The sequence below is a fragment of the Cucurbita moschata genome, unplaced genomic scaffold (genome assembly GCF_002738365.1).
Source record: "Cucurbita moschata cultivar Rifu unplaced genomic scaffold, Cmos_1.0 Cmo_Scf00063, whole genome shotgun sequence".
NCBI classification, from domain to species: Eukaryota; Viridiplantae; Streptophyta; class Magnoliopsida; order Cucurbitales; family Cucurbitaceae; genus Cucurbita; species Cucurbita moschata.
Genome location: NW_019268579.1, coordinates 250,836 through 271,825, shown reverse-complemented (window position 1 = coordinate 271,825; position 20,990 = coordinate 250,836). Strand labels below are relative to the sequence as shown.

General features: G+C 35.6%; 5 protein-coding genes and 1 non-coding gene across 10 annotated transcripts in view; 2 read left to right on the top strand and 4 right to left on the bottom strand.

Annotated features, from left to right (window-relative positions):
• The window catches only part of LOC111437471 (phosphoribulokinase, chloroplastic), a 4,483-nt gene extending 3,389 nt beyond the window's left edge, over positions 1 to 1,094 (bottom strand). Inside the window, exons 1-2 of the mRNA XM_023075464.1 lie at positions 309 to 1,094; positions 89 to 173 (exon numbers count right to left, since the gene is read on the bottom strand). Coding sequence (XP_022931232.1) covers positions 89 to 173; positions 309 to 907 — 684 coding nt within the window. The 5' untranslated portion in view covers positions 908 to 1,094. The remainder of the gene's footprint in view (positions 1 to 88; positions 174 to 308) is intronic.
• Positions 1,095 to 2,440: 1,346 nt separating this feature from the next.
• Positions 2,441 to 2,512, bottom strand: TRNAH-GUG. Its single transcript has one exon. It is a non-coding gene; the product is annotated as a tRNA-His (tRNA).
• Positions 2,513 to 2,609: 97 nt separating this feature from the next.
• Positions 2,610 to 7,493, top strand: LOC111437470 (DEAD-box ATP-dependent RNA helicase 5-like). The gene is made up of 13 exons (XM_023075463.1): positions 2,610 to 3,152; positions 3,246 to 3,370; positions 4,026 to 4,133; positions 4,288 to 4,368; positions 5,352 to 5,430; positions 5,571 to 5,656; positions 5,737 to 5,793; positions 5,873 to 5,940; positions 6,052 to 6,120; positions 6,242 to 6,335; positions 6,684 to 6,848; positions 6,925 to 7,017; positions 7,270 to 7,493. Exons 1-13 carry the CDS (start codon positions 2,681 to 2,683, stop codon positions 7,363 to 7,365), a joined length of 1,593 nt encoding a protein of 530 aa, XP_022931231.1. The 5' UTR covers positions 2,610 to 2,680; the 3' UTR covers positions 7,366 to 7,493.
• Positions 7,494 to 8,778: 1,285 nt separating this feature from the next.
• LOC111437257 (protein AE7-like) lies at positions 8,779 to 11,852 on the bottom strand. Of its 3 annotated transcripts, XR_002709420.1 has the most exons (7): positions 11,630 to 11,849; positions 10,883 to 11,014; positions 10,308 to 10,413; positions 10,094 to 10,193; positions 9,691 to 9,736; positions 9,253 to 9,433; positions 8,779 to 9,046 (listed from the first exon to the last, which is right to left on the bottom strand). XR_002709420.1 is itself a non-coding variant. In XM_023075142.1 (6 exons), exons 2-6 carry the CDS (start codon positions 11,004 to 11,006, stop codon positions 9,333 to 9,335), a joined length of 477 nt encoding a protein of 158 aa, XP_022930910.1. In that variant the 5' UTR covers positions 11,007 to 11,018; positions 11,630 to 11,852; the 3' UTR covers positions 9,090 to 9,332. The 3 variants fall into 3 exon arrangements, 2 of the variants coding, with proteins under 2 accessions (XP_022930910.1, XP_022930909.1); XM_023075142.1 differs by lacking the exon at positions 8,779 to 9,046 and having other exon boundaries at positions 9,090 to 9,433; positions 10,883 to 11,018; positions 11,630 to 11,852; XM_023075141.1 differs by lacking the exon at positions 8,779 to 9,046 and having other exon boundaries at positions 9,090 to 9,433.
• A 490-nt stretch (positions 11,853 to 12,342) lies between these two features.
• Positions 12,343 to 17,167, bottom strand: LOC111437466 (protein IWS1 homolog 1). Its single transcript, XM_023075458.1, has 12 exons — positions 17,028 to 17,167; positions 16,688 to 16,814; positions 16,134 to 16,608; positions 15,637 to 15,756; positions 15,133 to 15,353; positions 14,932 to 15,061; positions 14,777 to 14,839; positions 14,589 to 14,666; positions 14,081 to 14,172; positions 13,917 to 13,982; positions 13,628 to 13,781; positions 12,343 to 12,782 (listed from the first exon to the last, which is right to left on the bottom strand). Exons 2-12 carry the CDS (start codon positions 16,705 to 16,707, stop codon positions 12,684 to 12,686), a joined length of 1,518 nt encoding a protein of 505 aa, XP_022931226.1. The 5' UTR covers positions 16,708 to 16,814; positions 17,028 to 17,167; the 3' UTR covers positions 12,343 to 12,683.
• Positions 17,168 to 18,835: 1,668 nt separating this feature from the next.
• LOC111437451 (bZIP transcription factor 16) overlaps positions 18,836 to 20,990 on the top strand; it is an 8,829-nt gene continuing 6,674 nt past the window's right edge. Inside the window, exon 1 of one of the 3 annotated variants that reach the window (XM_023075428.1) lies at positions 18,836 to 18,959. The gene's annotated coding sequence lies outside the window, so the exon portion shown is untranslated. Of the gene's footprint in view, positions 19,012 to 20,990 lie in introns of all 3 variants that reach the window. The other 2 variants (XM_023075427.1, XM_023075430.1) reach the window with 2 other exon arrangements.

The window sequence follows — 20,990 nt, the reverse complement described above, 5'->3', positions numbered from 1 at the left end:
GGGGGGGGGGGGGGGGGGGGGGGGGTTCTTTAAAAATACTCTAAAACAGCTCGAAAACTACAAAAGGAAGATAGTTCTTGAGAGGAACCTGAATTTTCCATGCAAATTTAACTTCATTGCTGATGTCCAAGTAGATACTGAAGTCCAACAGGTCTCTTACTCTTGAATCATACCTATTTAATGAAGAAAAAACGAAATCCTCTGTTATTCTTGTGTTTTTTTTTTCTGTTCTTTTTTGTATATTGCTCAATTCTTCTACCTAAAATCATCGCAAAATATTAGAAAAAGATAGAGATTAAAGAACTTACATGGGGTGTAAGCCCTCAATGACAAGGATTTTAGGTGGTTTAATGAGCTCAGGAGGGTCAAGAAGGCCAGTGACATGATTGTAAATAGGCTTATCAACAGCCACGCCGTTTTTAAGGGCCTTAACTTGTTCATACATAAGATCAAAATCGTTTGCTCTTGGGTCAAGTGCTGTGACTCCCTTTTCTTTTCTCCCTGTTCTGTCCAGTGAGTGATAGTCATCTAAACATATCACGGTGGTGGTGTCACTGATGAGTGTGTTTGAGTCTGGGTTGCCGCCCTTTGGTGGCTCTGCTGCCCCTCCAAACACGCTTGTTAGCCTCCTCATGAAAGTGCTTTTCCCACACCCTGAATCTGCTGCTAGACCAATCACCACTGTCTGTTGCCCACCTGCCGAGCAGGTGATCACGTAGCGGTTGGCCACGCTGCTCTGATCGTCTCTTTTACTGCTCCACCATTTCTTCCCATTGCTGCTGAAGAGAACCAGTTGTTGGTGGTGGTGGTGGTGGTGCTTTTGGTGGAAGCCCAAATGGGATTTTGTGGTTGAGGATGTGAAGGTTGAGTTTAGGGATTGGGTTGTGTACACTGTACAAACTGCCATTCTTTTTTCCTCTTCTTTCTCTCTCAGTTGTTGAGGGAGTGAAGAAGAAGAAGAAGAAGAAGAAGAAGAGGAAGATGGTCTCTTTTGTTGGTGGGGGAGATTTTTTTCCCCCTTATCTTGTAGTGTATGGAGGAGAAATGAAATGAGGGGTGGGTTTTGGCTTTGGCTTTGGCTTTGGCTTTGGTTTGTTTTCCTCCTTTCATTTATATGTTTTCTAAGTCTAGATTTGGAACATGAGTGAAATAGGAGGCTGAGAATGGATGAAACCTAAGGGCGATTTAAAAGAGCCACAAATTATCTGTTTGGAACGAAAGAAACCCGAGTGTTTGTGCTTGTGTGCTTGTTGTGTAAAGAGAGGGACATAGATGGCTTTTGTGAATTGGGTCGAGTTCTCTTACTTTGATGGTTAAAAATTTAGTGAAGCTCACTTGTATGGTAAAGAAGAGCTATTGACTCGAACATTTGATCTATTTGTTGAACATATATGCTTCAACCAGTTGAATTATACTCGTCCTTAACTCGGATATTTTACCTTTTTGTTGAACGTATATGGTTTTTGAGTTTGCATATCAGAAGAGAAGGGAAGGGGGTGTGGAGATGTTGATGAGGAAGCTGTGATGTATGTGAATGAAAGAGGGAGGGAAGAATAACAAGGTGGGGATTTGTTGGCAGTTTGGATAGTTGAGGGACACGTGGCGGAAGAAGTATGGCTGGTTCAGGATTGGGAGTGGGAGGTGAAGAATGGAGGAGAGATGGAGAGAATGCAATTGCTTTCCCCATCCAATTCAATCTCTGGACTATATAGTTTATTTTGTTGAGTAATTTTTAAAATAAAATAAAAATAATGTTCTAATAATTTAATTTTTAATAATATTATGTTTTTAAAGGATGGGAATATTCTATAATATTATATTTTTAATAATAAATAAATAAGGAAATTTGTAGCTATAATGATGTTTTTCTTTAAAATATTATCAAATTTGTACCATATATATGTTTTAAAAAGCATGCTATAATATTTTTTATTTACAAATTTTAGAAAATATTTTATGTTTAAAGTTAATATTATAATACTTATGAAAGTTTTGGGAAGGTAAAAGTTTAGGGTGGAAATTTGAATAATTTAGTGTTTTTGTTTTTTTATAAATAAGAAATTGGTAGATATCAATTATTTATGATTAATTTATTACGTGGACCTGATACTGTTGCAAAAAGATACATGGAGATTTAATACACGTGGCCCATGTTGTTTGCATCACTCCTAATCAAATGAGACTCATCTCTGAATTAGCAGCCTCTCTCGATTACGCTACTTAAAATGATTTTATTACTTCTTAAAATAATAATAAAAGAAAAACAATAACAATATATTAAAAAAAAACTTATTTAATAAGTCCTTATTTTGACTTATGATTAATTTTTTTAAAAAAATGTCTAAAAAGAAAAAAAATAAATGTAAATTATTTGAAAAAGATAATTGTGGCTGCTGGGATTGGAGACCTAAAAAAATGTCTAAAAAGAAAAAAAGATAATTGTGGCTGCTGGGATTCGAGCCCAGGTCTCCACGGCCACAACGTGGAATTCTCACCACTAAACTACAGCCACTGTTGCGAGACGAATGCAGATTATTATTATATTATCTTTTAAAAATAATCATAAGTCAAAAAGTCAAAACCCTACAAATCCCCCAAGTTTGCTCCTGACACAATTGGCCTCTCGTTAGCTGTTTCTCTTCGACTCGACCTGAGCCGAGCTCCCCTACCAGACACCGCCATGGTTGGAAAGCTCGAAGAGGACTCTACCGTCAGCGAACCGGTTGCCCAAGAGGTTTTTGTGAAATCCGATACGAAAACAGAGAAGAAGAAGAGAGACAGAGAATCGGGTTGTCAAGAGAAGGATGAAGTTAGTCACGAGAAGAATGTACTGGTGGGAACTGATTCAGAGCTTCACAAGAAGAAGAAAAAGCATAAGAAACCAAAGGATGAAAACGTAAGCATCACAACCTCCGATGAAAAGGAAGTACCGAAGGTGAATGAAAATTCTACCGATGGATCCGTGGTAGTCACTGGTAAAGGTGTAAAGGAGAGAAAGTTCGCACCGCTTAAGTCGTTTGCCGAAGCGGGACTTCCAGATGAAGTATTGGAATGCTGTCGAACTTTCAAAAGTCCATCTCCTATTCAGTCCCACGCTTGGCCGTTCTTGTTGCATGGTCGAGATTTTATTGGCATCGCCGCCACTGGATCAGGTAATTTGTTGATTTGGCTATTAGCATTTTATAATGGGATCATAATCTCCATTGTGTAGCCATAGCGGATATTTTAGTTGTTTGTGGTCACAGGCAAGACTCTGGCGTTTGGTGTACCGGGTATTATGCATGTTTTGAACAAGAGAAAGGGCAAGATGCCGAAGGGGCGGAGTCCTCTCTGTCTAGTTCTATCACCTACGAGGGAATTAGCTCAACAAGTACGTTCTCACGAAATTCAACTCACTTCGATTGCATATTGTATTTGATAATTTGCATATAGTCTTATATTTCAATTTTTTTTTTAATTAGTCAGGGCTGTCGTTTGGTTGTACAGTTTTTGTTCTATCTAATAATAATTTAATTCAAGGGAAGTGAGGGAAAAGATTTTATAGGCAGGACTTTTGGAAGCTTTCTAGGGTTCGATTAATCTCCTATTAGGTTAGAGAAGGAAAACTGGCCTAATGTATCCACTTAATAATGAGAAATTGGCCAAGCTTTTATCACATGAATGGCTGACGGGTAAACCTTGGTAGGGTTCGATTCGCTATGTAGCCCCTCCGAATGCTATTTTCTTTGTTTATACGTTTTTTCTGGCTTATATTACCTTTAACTTGGGGACGGGGATTGGAACCTTATTAAAATTTTCCATCTCGAGATGAGATTAGTTGCACTTGTAAAGTTAAGTGGAATATATCTAAGCTTGTAATTACCATAAGACATCATCAGTTTTATGTGTTTCGATAGTCTTGCAATGGAGAAGACAATGTCCTTAGATCATAGTAATTGTGTTCATCGCAATGTCAATCTCATGTTGATCTTGTTGTTTTACGAATCAGATTTGTGATTAATTATAGGCTTCATGTGCTATGGCAGATTTCAAGTGTACTTCAAAATGCCGGAGAACCATGTGGTGTGACGTCTACTTGTTTGTATGGAGGTGTCTCCAAAGGAAGCCAAATATCTTGTCTTAAATCTGGTGTTGTATGATGTTTCTGCTTCCGCTTTGTGATTTTGGGACTTTTTTTTTCATGTTGTAGATTACAACCAACCTAGGACAAGCACACATTTTTTCCCCCTTAATTTTGTTCACTCTCTCTTTTTTCATACAATCACACATTTATGTTCTTACCCTCAGGACATTGTTATTGGAACTCCTGGACGCTTAAAGGATTTGATGGAAATGGAGATCTGCAGACTCTCGGAAGTATCCTTTGTGGTATGTGACCAATCTCTTTGGTACCAAAACTTGTATATTCTTAACCTTAGGAGAATGGTCACTTTGAGTTAAATCTATTGATGTCTATCTTTTCTTCTTCTTCTTCTTCTTCTTCTTCTTCTTTTTTTTTTTTTGTTGTTGTTGTTGTTGCTATAGTTGCCATGTTGTGCGTTCATGTATGGGTGCAAGGTGTTCATGAAATAAACATGTGAATTTAACATCTTTATTGTAGTCATTAAAAAAATGAAGTATTGAAGCACAATGTAGGATTGCTAATCAGACATGCTGCATCTATGTGGGATTCTGTGAACTATAGTATGTAATACCATAGAAATTGAAAATATAATTTGATCCAATTTGGCGAGTTCCTCGGAGGAGGTTTGGTTGAATGTTAGGTTTAGTGTCTCCTTTTGGGTTCAATTTCTAAGGAGTTGTGTTGTTACCCTCTGGTCTTATTATTTTGAATTGGTGCCCCTCTTTTGTTTAGTTAACTTTAAGTCTTCTTTTGCTGGACTTTCTTTTTGTATGTACCTTCTGCTTCTTTTGTACTCTTTCATTCTCTCTTGGGTCCCTCCCTCCCTTTTACTCTCTCTTCTTCTTCTTCTTCTTCTTCTTTTTTTTTTTTTTTTTTTTTTTTAATTTTCTCCCCATGAAAGTTCACAAAAATTCCAAACCTTGTGTTGCGATAAGGTAGGTGCTTGAGTTAGAGATGATTACAATTTGGGTATAACTTAAAATAAGAATTAAATTGTGCACTGTAAAGAACTTTGAACCTAGATATATTAACAGTATGCATGCAATCTGTTACTCAAAATTTCGTCATTTCATAAAATGAATTTGAAAGAGAATACTGATTAGCGGCAATAGATTTTGCTGGGTTCAAACTAGTATCTCTGTTCTGCCTTCTCATTGGTTCTATGTTGTGCCTTTTTCTTTTATCTCGATGTGTAATCCTATTAACAAGACAGCTTAAATTCTTGTAGGTTCTTGATGAGGCTGATAGAATGTTGGATATGGGATTTGAACCAGAAGTGCGGTCTATATTAAGTCAGACTTGTACAGGTAAACATATTTGGTCTTCATTTGCATTTTTTTTTTACACTCACACACTTTTAAATGACTGTTATATCCTGAGTTTGGTTCTACAAGACTAAAGATTCTATGGTGCTGTGCACTCATATTAAGCTCCAACTCTTTTGCAGAACGCCAGATGGTTATGTTCAGTGCCACATGGCCTCTACAAGTTAATCAATTGGCTCAAGAATTCATGGATCCTGACCCAGTAAAGGTGTGCACACTTCGCAATTACTCAATAATATCCTAATTTGTTATTCTTAAACCTTTTAAGATGGACGTATTTTATGACAGGTGGTTGTAGGTTCAGAGGATTTGGCTGCCAATCATGATGTCGTGCAAATAGTTGAGGTATTCTTTCATATCCAGATGAACTTTATTATAAATTAAACAAAAAGAGTTCAGAATCATTAATCATTCACATGGATAGGTCTTGGATGATCGTGCACGTGATGATCGTTTAGTTGCTCTGCTTGAAAAATACCATAAATCCCAAAGGTATTTTGAACCTTTCATAAAATTGAAATTATTATAATTAATGATTTGTTCTACATATATGTATCGGAGAATAATGATTTGGCAACAACGGGTTTTTTTTTTTGTTTCCAGGAACAGAGTATTGGTTTTTGTCTTGTACAAGAATGAAGCTGCACGGGTCGAAAAAATGCTCCAGAGAAGGTAATCTAGATTGGTGTTTACAATTTTGGCTCCTCTGATTCAGAAGGACATGATTTTTAATTCCTAAAGAATGATCTCTCTATTTTTCTGAGCCTTTTTTTCCTCTACTTCAATTCTCTAGGGGTTGGAAGGCTGTTTCTATACATGGTGACAAAGCACAAACTGAACGCACAAAAGCATTGTCATTATTTAAAAGCGGAAGCTATCCATTAATGGTATACATTTGCAAATAGTTGTTCCTTCGACAGTTTATGACTCTTTTTCATATTGTATTTTATTTCATCATAGTTCACTTTTTTCAGAATCTTTTCTCTTCGTTTATTGGTATTTATTTATGAATTTTACCTTCCAGTCAAGGCTGTTTTGTGAGTTTTTCCTATTATTCCATTGCAATGCTGACTAATATCTTGCAACACCAGTATGCCTACTGTGTAACAGTAGAAGTATATATTTTTCATGCTAAACTGCTTCCTGTTGTGATGGGAATATTCTATAAATTTCCCTTTTTATTTTCAATACTTAGCTATGGCTTGATCAAATGTATATTATGTTGATAATTACAGATAGCTACTGATGTAGCCGCCCGAGGTTTAGATATTCCAGAAGTAGAAGTAGTAATTAACTATAGCTTTCCTCTCACAACTGAAGATTATGTCCATAGAATTGGAAGGACTGGTCGGGCTGGTAAGAAGGGTGTCGCTCACACATTCTTCATGCAACAAAACAAGGTGAATGTTCTCCGTGAAGCCAAGCAAATTATTTGGCTTGTTCAATTCACTTAACCTTTGCTGCCATTTCTTTTAGGGACTTGCTGGGGAGCTGGTGAATGTTCTCCGTGAAGCCAAGCAAGTTGTACCAGATGCGCTCTTGAAATTTGGTACTCACGTGAAGAAAAAGGTAAAAGATTCTTGTTTATTACATCTTCTTCATAAAACATTCTTGTGTAAACACTGATAACCAGCCTCCATTACGAGCTATTTTGTGTTCTGGAATCAACTTTTTGTTCGTGATTTTGATATCTGGTTGGTAGAAGGAAAAAAAAAAAAAAACTAATGTTTTTAGCAAATATTAAGCTTGGTAGAACCTTTTCATTCAATATTTTGGATGCACAAAACATTAAAAATGGCCCTGTTATGGATTTCATTGCAGGAATCCAAGCTCTATGGAGCACACTTCAAGGAAATTACAGCAGATGCTCCCAAGTCCACGAAGATTACCTTCAATGATTCTGACGATGAAGACTGATTTGGTTAGCTTAGCAAAATTCTCCACATATTTATATAATTAATATTCAAATTTGTTATAGGAAAACTTGCATTTTCCTGTTTAATTATAAAATTTGATATTGTAGGTGTCATTATTGTATTGGTAAATGAGGTTCCAAAAAAAAAAAAATGTAGTACCCCACCTGTATTCAACATGAACCCACAAACAAAGTTCTCATACATAAATTAGAAAGGCAAACTCAACCTTATGGTACAAATCAAAGTACACCAAAATAAATACAAACATTATAAACATATGAACTTCCCCAAACAATTACCTAACAATTCACCACTAAAAACCCCTTAAAAGAAAGAAAGAAAGAAAGAAAAAGCATAAAAAGATCATAAGAAAGGTTTTCAGAGATCAATAGGGTCTTGAAAGGGATCAAATGGCTGAAAATGGTGAGGATTGAGAAGGTGTTTCTTAGGGCTTCTAAAGCTTCCATGATTCACTCTCTCCTTCCTTCCCCATATGAACTGCTGGTCATGGAAGTTAGTCACTGCACCATCTTTTTCTTTGGCCTCTGCCATGGCTGCAACTGAGAGGAAGGCCAATATGAAGACGAAAATGAATGAGATTCTAGCCATTGGTTCTTTTTGGGTTTGTGTTTTGTGGGATATTGGTGATATTTATGGAGGGCTTCATTTGTAAATAAAGGGTTTCTAGGGATTGCTTTGTTTTCAAGTCATGTTGGTAATTATTTTGGCCTTCGTTACACTCATGGTTTTACATAATGGCATTTATCCCTTTTTTGCAATCTTCATTTATTACTTTTACAGCTTTTATGGTTTCTATAGGGCATATGTGGAAGAAGTTACAAGCTTATTTTATTTTTATTTTTTTTCGTTCAACAATAACTGAGATAGAAATCAAACAATCGATCGTTGAGATGGTACTTGATGTCCTATTTACTTCGCTATGCTTAGATTGACGACCAGATTGACCAATCGATGGTAAAATTGGGTGAAAAAAATATATATTAAATTTCACAACCCTAAAAGTAAATGACTTGATAGAAATGAATTCTAAGTTAGAGTAACAATCTCCCTAATATTTAATAGCATAACATTAAAAAAACATTTATCCCTAGTTATGATGCACCTGTTTTACTCTCTATTAATTTTCCCTAATAACGATGCACCTATTTTACCCTCTATTAATTTTCCTGATGCACTTGTTTTTACTCTCTATTGTTTTTACTCTCTATTCATTTTCTGTTATTACACCTACTAAAAATTTTAAAAACTTGTTTTTTACCCTCGTTATGATGCACAAAAACTTATTAGATACCGTTAAAGTTTAACAATCAGATAATCTAAACATCTTAAAAATTATATCTCACTGCTAAAAATGTAAAATTATATAGTAAGTTAAAAATATGTAACATGATCATAGCTAAACTAATGGAGATTACACACCCGATCTTTTACTCTATATCTTTGTTTGGAAATTTTACTCTATATTTTAGACAAAAAAAAAAAAAAAAATTCAAGTCAAGCTTATGCTCAACATCTTTTTGAACTCAAAAAAGAATAGATGTAGGCGTGTACTTTGCATTATAAAATGGAGAAGTATATCCATGTTCCTGAACCAACCGTGAAGCAAAGCTCACAAAATCCTTTTTTCTTTTTTTTTGCGAAGGAAAAAAAGATTGTGGGGCCTGCACCAAGAACATTTAAAGTGATCAGCTGCTGAAGTAGGACTACAGATCAAACAGTCGTTCTATAGATATATTTTCTCAAGATCAAAACCGAAATAAAAACAACGAATCTCGAACAAACAGAGTCTGGAATCGATCTATCATAGATGAACATCAAGTTTAAAGACATGATAAATACATAACCACAAAATACAAAACACACTTACACGACCATTTCTTCTCTTCCTCGATCAGATTGGATTTCAGATGAGTGTTGATCTAACTCCATTTGGCACTCCCAACTCAATCAACCATGAGATGGAGCCAAGCATTCATCAACCATGTCTACTAGATTTGGATTTTCCAGTGCTGCTGCAACTCGTTCTTTGTCATTAAGTTGTTTGTTTACTGCAAACGAAAAGACTGCGACTTAAGGAACCGACGCATAGGTAATTATAAATTATAGCTACGAGCAAAATATTCATAATTTTTTTCCAAAAGGCAACTCATCATTGATGCTTTTCATAATGTAAAACTAGATGTTGAATAGAAATTTGTAGAAAAAGTAGATTTATGGTCGCTTGGGGACTGCTAATGTGTAGGAGCGAGGTAGAATTTAAAACATGAGAGCATGTACAGTAAACAGGAAAAAGTCACCGAGATACCTGCTGCTTCAGTAGCATGCGATCCAGGAGCTACTCTTATGTCAACCTAAAACAATGGGGAATGGGTTTTAAGCAATAAAAAATTAAATTCCAAATGTAAAATGAAATTATTTTGAAGTTTAGAACGAGGGGGAAATTTTCTAATTTGGGTTTCTAAAATCACCACCCTGCAATGACTAATTCCATCGTGAAATTATCACATCCAACATGGTAAATAATATTGTCGAAAAATTTTGTATAAGTTTGTGTCTTTTCTGCAAATATTCTTTGATTTCTTTCTTTCCACAGATTCCCGAGAAGAGTACTAATTACAAGCTGAATTATGAGTACTAATTGACCCAACCATGCATTAGTGAAGATGAATGCTTAGCCAATAATAAGGAACAAGATTCAAGATTAATACCTTGTACCGAGAAGGTAGGCTCCTCATAAGCTTAACTCTTAAGCACAAACCAATAATTGTTGCCATGCTACAATGTTCAACTGTTGGAGTAAACGTAACCCTGCAGAGCAACACATCCATTTACAGAAGGGACTCAACCACCAGAATAAACAAACGTTACAATTATGATCGATGAAAGAGGTTAGGACAGCAGGAATACTAAAGATTAGGTTACCTCACATAGCTAAGCTTATCATCTACTTCAATTGCATCTTCTGTTATTACTTTAAGCTCTTCCAAAGAGTACGGGTGCTCAGGATCTTTTATATCTCTAATATGATTTAAGAATGTTAAGGAAAATTATATAGAGTTAACATGCACATAATCTGCTTCATAATCCCTTTGAATTCCACAAAACTTGTATAAAAATGCCTCTTCAGATACATTTTACACAAAATGGATAAGAAACCACAATTTCATTAATAAAAAAAATCACAATTGCTTATCCTTAAGGTATAAAGCAATATAGAAAAGCACAGGATTCCTTGAGCATCGACTGACTGAAGGCTATCATTTCAATAAATAAGCTTTTTTTTTTTCACTGTTTAATTCAAGAACATATGGAGTGGATATTCAAACCTCTAATCTCTTGGTCGAGGGTATAAAAGTTAATAGTTGAATTATGCGAAAGTTAGCCTAGTAAAAGTTTTATAGTAAACTACTGCTCCAAATAGTTATAAGGTCCAACATTTAGTTGAATATTTAATCAAAACACAAGAAAGAAGAGATTATAAAAATGAAAAAGGATATCAAAAATTTCCAACTGATCAATGGGTTCCACTGCATATTCGTCACTATCACATGGAGTGTTTCGAGCCCGCCGCTCTTTCTTTTGGTATACAACTGGATTTGCATTTATCAACCCAGAAACCATCTTCTTGCCTGGCTAGTACATCAACCAAACATTAAAAACAAATTTCATTGAACCAATCGATGGCAGTAAGGAAGAAAAATATAGAGATTACAACATCTTCCAAATTTGAATCTGATACTATTAACTAAATATAATCGGAAAAAATATAAAGTTCACTGGGAAGTATCTACTCCTATGAACATCCGCATACAGCAAAATGATCGAAATATAAATCAATAATTTGGCAAGAGTCATCTACTTAATGACTAAGTAGGAAATTTATATATAAACAAACAAATAAACATTACTCGAGTATGTTACAGAATAGCAGCACCTAGAGAGAAGAACAAACTAGCTGTTGATCACCACCAAAATTTGACCCCAAGAAAACAATACACAAACAATTCCATTTAATGACAGAAGTGCGATAAGAATGAACTAAACACGAATACAGCAAAGAAAAACCGTCTCGACTAACCGCCCCACCGTAATTTAACAATGGCAGAACGTAAAAGATTATTTTCCCTGGCGACAAACCTCACACATCCAAATTTTCCATATATGTCTTATAAATCTAACGGAGAAAACATAGTCACTAGAGAACATAAAATTAGACCAAAAAAAAAGAGCAAATGAAACAGTACCTCAATGAAACGTTTAACCTTTGGCAGGCGAAACTAATGGTTGCCAGATTCTGGTTATAGTCCACCGGCGGAACTCCGATTTAGTCGAAGCCCTAAACAACCAGGCGGCGGTGGCGGAAGAAGATGAACTCAATAGTAGCTTTCAGTTGCTTTGGGGTTACCGGGGAGCCGAAGAGGAATACCGCTAACAGACAACGAGGGATTTATACTAACCTGTAAATTTGATCGAAATTTCTATTTTGTCGGTTTAAACCGCATTTCCATCTCAACTGTTTTCTTTTATCCTCTAATTTTAAACATTTTATTTTCATATCCCAAACTGTTACCAAACTATTTATTTTCATTTTTAACCTCAAAATTTCTTTATTCTTTAAAATAATAATAAATAAATAAATAAACTAGTGAGAAATTGCAAAATCCACCCATAAACTAATGAAATTTGCCAATTACACCCTTCAATATTATAAAATGCACAAATTAAATCACTATTAAGAATTATTACCACCAAACTATTTAACCCAAAATTTTTAATTTAAAGAGTATAATATTAACTGCTAAAATAATAAAAATCGATATAAAGAATTTGGATATCATTAAAACAATAAATATTTAAAGGTTTATGCCAAATTTTTATTTTAAAAAATTAAAATAATTTTCTTAAGCTTAAGATACTGATTGAACAAATCGTGAGTTTAGTGGTTTTGCCTATTGGAAACTAAAAGCAAAACAAAACTTAAGAAAGGTTTTTGCACATTGGCACATTCAATAGAAAAAATGGCGTTCTCAAAAAATCCCAATTGGCTCCACCATACGATGGTGATTTTGTACAAGGAAACTTAAGCACTTCAACGGAAAAAGAACGAAATAACTAACTAAGATCTCTTGGTGAGTTTATGGTCATTGGATGGAAGATTTTTGGTAGATGAACGAACTGCAGCTGTTTTTTTGGCGTCTGCATATCCTTCATTATTAAGCCATTTGTTGGACTTACTGGCCACGATCGGGATGGCAGACTCGGACTTCGAGTTCTTTCGATAGCAAGTTAAATAACACGTCATAAGTACTTGAGCATACCGCGACCTTCGACGCTAAGTTTTGTTGCTTGAAGCTGCTTCTTCTTTGGAGCCTTCAACTGCTGCAACTTTTTGTTCATCTGCCATGGATAATCAAGCTTTGATTTTAGAATGGAGTATGGAACAAACAAGTCCATGGAGACAATAAATGAATGTGTCGCTGACAAAATGACCAACATGTAAAAAACAGATGAGCAGTTGGCCGCATCTTATTCTCCTTCTTAAGTAGCGAGAGTCACATATTGTCTTCAGATATTTGCAAAGATGCCTTCTTTTTCTTTCAAATTCAACAAAAGTGACATTCAACGTGTATGTAATGTAATGCTTTTAAAAGAAGTCATTTATTAAGTGTTTAGATTAAGAACACTTCAATATTTGATTCTATACCCCAAACAATGATTTTAAATGCTTTCCTATGACTATTTTCACGAAACAACTACCTAACTCTACTACATTTGATTGTCAATGTTAACTCGTAAAATATTAAGTCCTCCCTAAGGGGTCACTATAGCTTGCTCATTCCCTCTAAGCACTTCATTATTTACATAGCCCTTATTGACCACTAGGTGGACAACCCAGAGTGGTTCGCTACTAATTCACGAAATATTTGAAATAACTTCTAATCATAAATAATAAATCGCCTCCAAACACGATGATTTTAGGTTGAAAGTGCTTTTGGCATCCCAAATATACCCTTATTTTTTATACAAGAAATCTCCTAAACTAGAATAAAGGAAGTTTCCTAGCTCCTGGATTGACGTGTGATCCTAAACATTAAACATCCAGTACACGAGAGGTCACCATGGTTTTTCTCACAATGTGTCCTGTAGTTCTAATCCCGGGGTTCAGCAAACTAAATGCCTAAACCTTTAGGTTAGGATTATTTTCTATTCATTTAGCTCATATGATAATGAAGAAAACTAACCTTGATACGACGTTGATCTTGCACGGCTTGCTTAGCACGAGCTCTGATTTCATCTGGATCTATCTTAGATTGGGGACGGACAATAAAATCCAATGGTGTTGCTTCAGGTCGTGAAGCATGCTGCCTTGAGGACGACTGACCAGACTTACGTCCCCTGCATCGATGGCACAAATAAAAAACTTAAATGTAAACAATGCAGAAAAAAGAGGACTAGGATAAATTTAGATTAAGATTTAGAACTTGAATGCACTAGGTCCACTACTACGTAATAAATGAGATCAAATCTTACTGTGAGAATTCATCCAAGTCAAGATCTCCATCTCGAGATTCCATTCCAGCAACTTTGTTTCCCGACCTTCAAGAACGTTTTACAGGCGAGGTTCCATTAGTATTTAAAAAGACAACAGAAGAAATAGTAGATCGAGAAAAAAATTAAAGATAAAGGAAAAGTACTTTTTCGCCATGGGTCTTCTATAAGGCACCCTCTCATCTTCCACATTTCTCATGTCCTCAAATCTAGTACTTTTATTAAATATGGGTCGACTCTGCAAATATTAACTTCAACATGTCAGGAAATGCCAATTCTGTCCCATACTTTAAAAGGTTGGACATTCAACGAACTAGGCAAATCAACAACAGGAGCCAGTCCAACAAATATATAGTCTTCCTTCCCTAGGGAGCATAATCCCAAGCCGGAAAACATTGAGAACTCTTTGAAATAAAAACAATTCATGGTCATATAATTAAATTGGAAGTGACAGGCATTGCTCGAAACAACCTCTATCACAGTGTATAGGGAAAAAAGTAAGGAATAATTCCCAATTATACATAAAATGACCCCCACAGTAGCATACTTGTACTCTTCATCTTGCAACTCTCTACTTTCATGATAAACAGGGAATATGTCCTTCTAGGAAGTATCACGATAGAACTGCAGAGGGGAAGGAAAAGGTAAACTTACCCATTGATCTACTAAATCTTTTGCAAGTTTCCGATTGGATGTGGTTTCCTCATCAGATTTTGATAGAAACATAATAACCTACAAAATGTACATCATAACCAAACTTGTTTCCGACTGGTAAAAAGGGGGAAAAAAAATAAGAAAGATCAGGAGTCAAGAAAATCGCTAAAAGTAAACCTCACACTAACCTTCCCAAGGCCACTCTTCTTCAGCTGCTCTCTTCTATCATATTGTTCTAGATCTATTGGAAACTAAGGAAAAGAAATACAGTGTTGGGCGTTATAAGAATAACTTGAATGACCACTATATCATAGGATGTTAAAAGAATAGGAAACCTATTTACATCAGTCAAAATCTTCAATATTGCTTCCCGGATATTTATATTCGGCAAACTCCCATCGGGCAGAGGTTCAAGCCAATTCTTTAGAAGGGTTAGCACTCCATGATCCAAGAATTCTTGTTGAAGCTGCTTTCTATGAAAGATGACCAAAATTTATACGATAAACATATAAAATAAAAGATAGAAGACTGCATTACTACTTACTTCGAAAGAACATCAGTAAGAAGTGGTAGCTTCTTCAGTTTATTGACAGCAGGTTTCCCCTGCCTGTTAAGGTCTGCATCCTCTTCGGCAGTGACCTCAAGCTCGGCCATGACATTCTCCACAAGCAATGCTATTTCCGCAGGACTTTTCTCATTCTTCTTCTTCTTCTTACCCATCTTGAAGAGATCATTAATTTCATCATCTTCCTCACCTTCCTCCGCCTATTAGAATCCAGATACAAAAGTAGGTGATTGAAGAAAAATCTAGGCCATTAATTAATATCTAAGCATATTCAGATATAGCTATTATTTGACTATTTCAAAAGAAATAAAATGCAGATCTTCAGACAAAGAAGGAGCTCAAGTTTTAACAAGTTCATATAGTTCTTCAATTATGCAGTTCTACATATTGAAATACGCAGTTCGTCAGTTAACTAACAACCATGAAACAGTAAAACATTTAATTCATAACATTATGTTGTCCAAAGAAAAAAAAAATACTGACCTCGGGAGCATAGCGGGGAGAACGTGGTTCATCATCACTTCCATACCGGTCAGCTGGATCTACACCACTATCATCTATAAAATTATCATCATCTACTGTTCTGGTACCCTCATGGTCATCCTATTACATTAACAGAAAACAAAGTTTACAAACATTGAAAACCTAAAAAATGTTGATTCTGCACAAATAAAAAAAAATGAAAAAAAATAAATAAATAGGAGAGGGCATATAATAACAAGAGTACAATACCCCACCACCTCCTCTGATTACATTTCAATGCTGAGAAGATCAAATTGCATAAGTAATCACTATGTACTTATACAACAAAACAAGAAAAATAAACTAATTTTTATTGGAAAAGTAAGCCTAATTTGGGGGAAATGGCACTCTAATTTCTAATACTAAATACTGAAGAAAATAAATATTTCATTCTAAGCAGAATTTGAGGGGAAAAAATCAAAATCAAAATCAAATAAAAGATTATGCAGAGTTCTTACATCAGAACCGCCACCAGCAATAGTCTCCCACATCTCCTTGACATCCCCATCTTGATCCTTCAACCCTTTCCCTGAGAAGGCTTTCTTGGACAATCTACTCTTGCCTCCGCTACCACTTCCAAATTTTTTCTCAGGTTTGAATCTCTTCTCCATTTTTCCACTACTGATCCCCTTCTTCCTTTTCCTCTCCTCCGATCCCTCCCTCACAAACTGGCCCGCCGCATCATCATAACCATCCGCCAAATTAGATGGCATTGTTTCCTTACCAGCCAAACTCTTTTTGATCAACCTCTTCCTAGGCCTGGCCTGGGGCTCCTCCGCATCATAGACTGGAGTCTGAGATCGCTGCCGTCCGCCCCAATCACCAATATCCTCATCTAATAGTTCGTCAGGATTGTACGGTTCAGGGGATTGCTCACCGTCTGACTGTATGTGGTCAAAGTCCATCAATGGTTCACCATCCTCGTCACGGTACCTGATACAAACAAAAACCTTACAGAAAAAAGAAACAAATCACACTTAAAAACCCTAATTCAATAATGTCAAGTGCTCACGGATTGTCTTCGTAACCCATTGACGATGATGAAAATTGCACGCAGAAATAAATGAAGCAGTAAACCCGATCGTCAGAAGAGAAAACACGAATTGATCTCGATCAAAGCTGAACCGCAACAGATACAACTTTGCAGCCGATCGGAGACGAAGATATTGAGTGACGCATTTTGCGATGGGCGAACCAAACAAAAACATCCGTAATTCAACATTCCATTCGATAATGGTGAAACAAAATTGGGTATAGCGGTAAATAGCATAAAAATAACAATAATACCAATAACAAAATCAATAAACCAAGAAAACATGCCCAGAAAGATTAGGAAAAGCTTCAAAACAAACCTAACAAAGGCGAGCTTCGGGATTGCAAACGAGAACGAGATTGAATAACGGAAATGCTTTTGGGAGAACGAACGGATGGTTGCTCTCCAAGTGCGAATGGAGGCAAGAAGACGAGGGAAAGAGAAGAAGGCTTCCCGGGTTTATTTAAGGGTTTCTCTCTATTTTTTTTATTTTTTAATTAATTCGTAAATTTGAACGAGATGAGAGTGCGTTAAGCTCGAGATGACGTAAGAGAAGGCCCTATTCTTTTGTTTTTATGAATATTTAATTTTCTATTTATTATTTTAAAGTATCGAAATAATTTTAAGAAAAAAAAAATACGATTTAATTTAATAACCATTTTAGGCCTTAAATTTCCATTAAGACAAAAAAAAAATCAAATAATTATAAACTTTGCCCTTTTTCTACAACTAAAATATTATTTTAAAAAAATTAATGTGATTAAAATATGAGAAAATACGCCTAATTTTAAAAATTAAATAAATAGTTTTAAAAGTAAAAAAATAAATAGAAATTAAGAGAATGGACATCCGAGTTCATATGAGTATGATTGCTAAACATGAGATAGTTCAAAACATTACCTCCACAATAAATTATCGAGAAAGACGGGCACAATGTAGCTGATAGATTAATATTGTTTTATACAACGTAGAGAAATTCCAAATTTAATTTTAATTTATATAAACGGGCTATTAGGATCATATAAACTGGTTTGAACTTATATCTGGTGGTTATTAGAGAATACACGTTATATCGATATTACGTGAAGATGTTAATACTCGAACTAACAATACCTGGATGGATAAGCATATTACTGCTTGAGTTACGTAGACATTTAATCAATGTTAAAATTCAACTAGACAAGGAACTGTAAAAAGAAAAATGTGTTGATGACTATTTCGCCCCGCTCATTTGTTGAACTACTTTAGCCAAGTGGTTGCGAGCTGGAGCTGCCGCCACAACATATGGTTATAGCCATAGAACTCCAATAGAGAGAACAATAAGGATAACGAGCGCAGAGCTAGCTAAGAGGACGATAAGAGCAGTGGACAAGTGCTTGGTAGTCCAATAGTTATACTAAGCAAGTACGAGAAATTGACTCTGCTTCCAACAAGTTTATGGAGAACAAGTTTAAGGGTTCGATTATTGACGATAGTGACGATATTGATGATAATAACGCAACTATTATTTGATAGAGATACTTTAATTTCATATAATAATTATTAATTCTTAAATTAAAGAAAAAAAGACTTCACTGCCCAGTGTCACAATCGCACTTTTAATGGCAGCGGACTTGCGATTGTGCGGCACTCACTTTCGAACGACAAGTGAGCTAAGCCAATTTGTTCTTGCGTCACCTATGGCCAAGCGACATATGTTCAAGCCTCTAGCCTCGGTTTTAAGAGAAGGTTTTAGAAAGCAAGGGCAGAGAGAGATTTTCGAAAAAGAGATTTTTGGAAGAGACGTTATATAAGCAAGTAAGAGAGAAATAACTATAAACTTGAGTCGGGAGAAGTTGACAATGAATCGTATCTCCTAGTACATTTTGAAACATTTCATGTCTGACAAGCATAGACATGATATTTCTGAAATGTCATACTTCCTAGAAATACAAAACACTATAATATGAAAAGAGATAAAGGGTTGGGCTTGTTATGGACAACATGCCTTGGACGAGCATGACCGTGTCCCAGGTTCAAATTAGGACCATCAGATTCGCGGGGAAAAAAGGTTGTTCACGTGAGAAAATTTAATACATTGTGGTTAATTAAGGGTTTCGAAAAAGAAAAAAGAAAATAAAAAAGGGTTTCGAATCTTTCCACACGTTCTCCAGAAAACAGTGAAAAACGTCAGCGACGACGTCCGTCGAGGTTCGAATCCCGGACTCTGCTCCGTGGATTATCGGGAATCCTGTCTCTGGTAACCCTCAAGGTCTTCAATCTTCAAGCTTTAGAAAATTTTGTTTCAAATTTCTCCTACTTTCGTAAGTTCTACTCCCAATTACGCCATTATGTACATTCTGATTATTCTTTGCATCACTTTTGCTGGTCACGAGATGCTCTTCTCGCAATTTAGCAGCTTAGAAATCCGTCGCTTGTTGCGTTGAACTTTATCTGAATTTCTCTATTAATTTCGCTATATTTCGTGTTAAACTGGCAGTAGTCGGAACAAAATGTTAAGTGATAGCTGAACTTTCGTGCATACTTGCAACGATTTCTTGAAGTCTAACTTTGTCTTTGCTTGCAATCTGTGCCTCGGTCTATTAGTTTCTTTATTTTTTTTCCTAGTATGCCCAAAATCCGGAAAGAATTGAAAATCTGGCTCTATGGTTGTTATTATTTGTTTGGATTTATCGGAATCACTGAAGGTAATCATCCACCGTTTTCATTAATTTGATCATAAAATTTGATGGTAAATGGAAATTAGCATATTTGGGTGCAATCAGACAGGAAATATTGAAGTTGTTGAATATTAAAAGGGAACCCAATTATATCACTCGAAATGCAACTAATCTTTTCCCCTTTGGAATAGAGGTTCTGAAAAAATCTGGGTGGGTTCAATCATTTATCAATAAATTTACTATTGAATCTCATGACGATGTTTAATTCCTTACAGTTGAAACTACACTGTGGAAAAAAGTACTTTTCTCTCCTTCATTTATCCATTATATTCTTGCTATTCGTCTCCATCTTTATCTTTCTTTAGTCAGGTTTTCCAGATGTTCCACCTTCACTTTTGACAGATTTAATTTTTAATTATATTAATGGAAATTGTCCTGTATGCAAAATGGGCATTGGAAGACCTGATTTATGGATTTACCCTTTTGCTCTGAAGTTTTGTGGGAAGTTTCTGGAGCTTTTTGATGTTAGTTCGATATTGAGATGGAGTAACGATGACATGATGGACAAGCTGATTGTCTATCCCCCTTTGTAATAGAGGGCAGTTTCTCTGGCAAGTGCGTTTACTACTTGCATTAATTGGAATTTCGGTTAGAAAATAATATGGGAATTTCAAGGGCATGAGAAATCTTGGGAAGAGACTTAGAGGGAAGCTCACTCCAATATCTCCCTTTGGATGTTATCTACAATTTTTCCGTGATTTCTATTGTTTTTTATTCTAAACAACTTGAGTTCCTTCATCTCACTTTCCCTTTTATATCACCAATCAACCCAAAAGTTTTAAGCTGATAGGTTATAGTAAAATTATTTATATCACCCCAAAACAACTTTACAAGGGTTCGAACATCGGACCTCCTACTCTAATACCATGTTAAATCACCAAGCTGATGGGATATGGTAAATTTAATTATATCAACAATTCATCACCTACCCTCTTGTTTTGTGTGTGTGTGTGTGTGTGGAGGGGGGGTGCTTTTTTTATGTGTTGCCCTCTCTTTTGTCCTTAGCATGTGGAAGCCACTACTTTCCTTCAAAGAGTAAAATTTGTTCAGTTTCATTGGATAAGCTCGTGTGTATGTCTAGCCGTTGACCCAATACGGTGAAAAAAGGTCTAAATGAACTTTGTCACTTCAAGTTGGTCATCATTTATCTCCAATAGGCAGATCGTCAGTTTAGTCTCGAGTGTACATGAAGTGATGGAGTAAAGGCAAAAGAAGAAGATAGCTTGGGAAAAGCTTACAATGCACGCACACTATACATGTACACATGTATGCATATATATATGTTTTGCCTCCATATTAATAGATAAGTAAGGCTTAAGGACAGTATTGAATCTCTTGTACTTACATCTATAACATGGACACCAAATCTATATTTTCATAAAATGTAAACCAAGAGGGAGAATTTTCGCTTCCAGATGGCTTAGACAAGGTAGGTTCAATTCAAGCCAACTTGAGTAGCTTTTTTAAAGCTCTTTTGGCTGTAAGGTTGATGCTTCTCCTTCCCTCTATTTGTTGGGTTGAGTATAGTATTCGTAAAAAAGAAAAAAAAAAAAAAAAAAAAA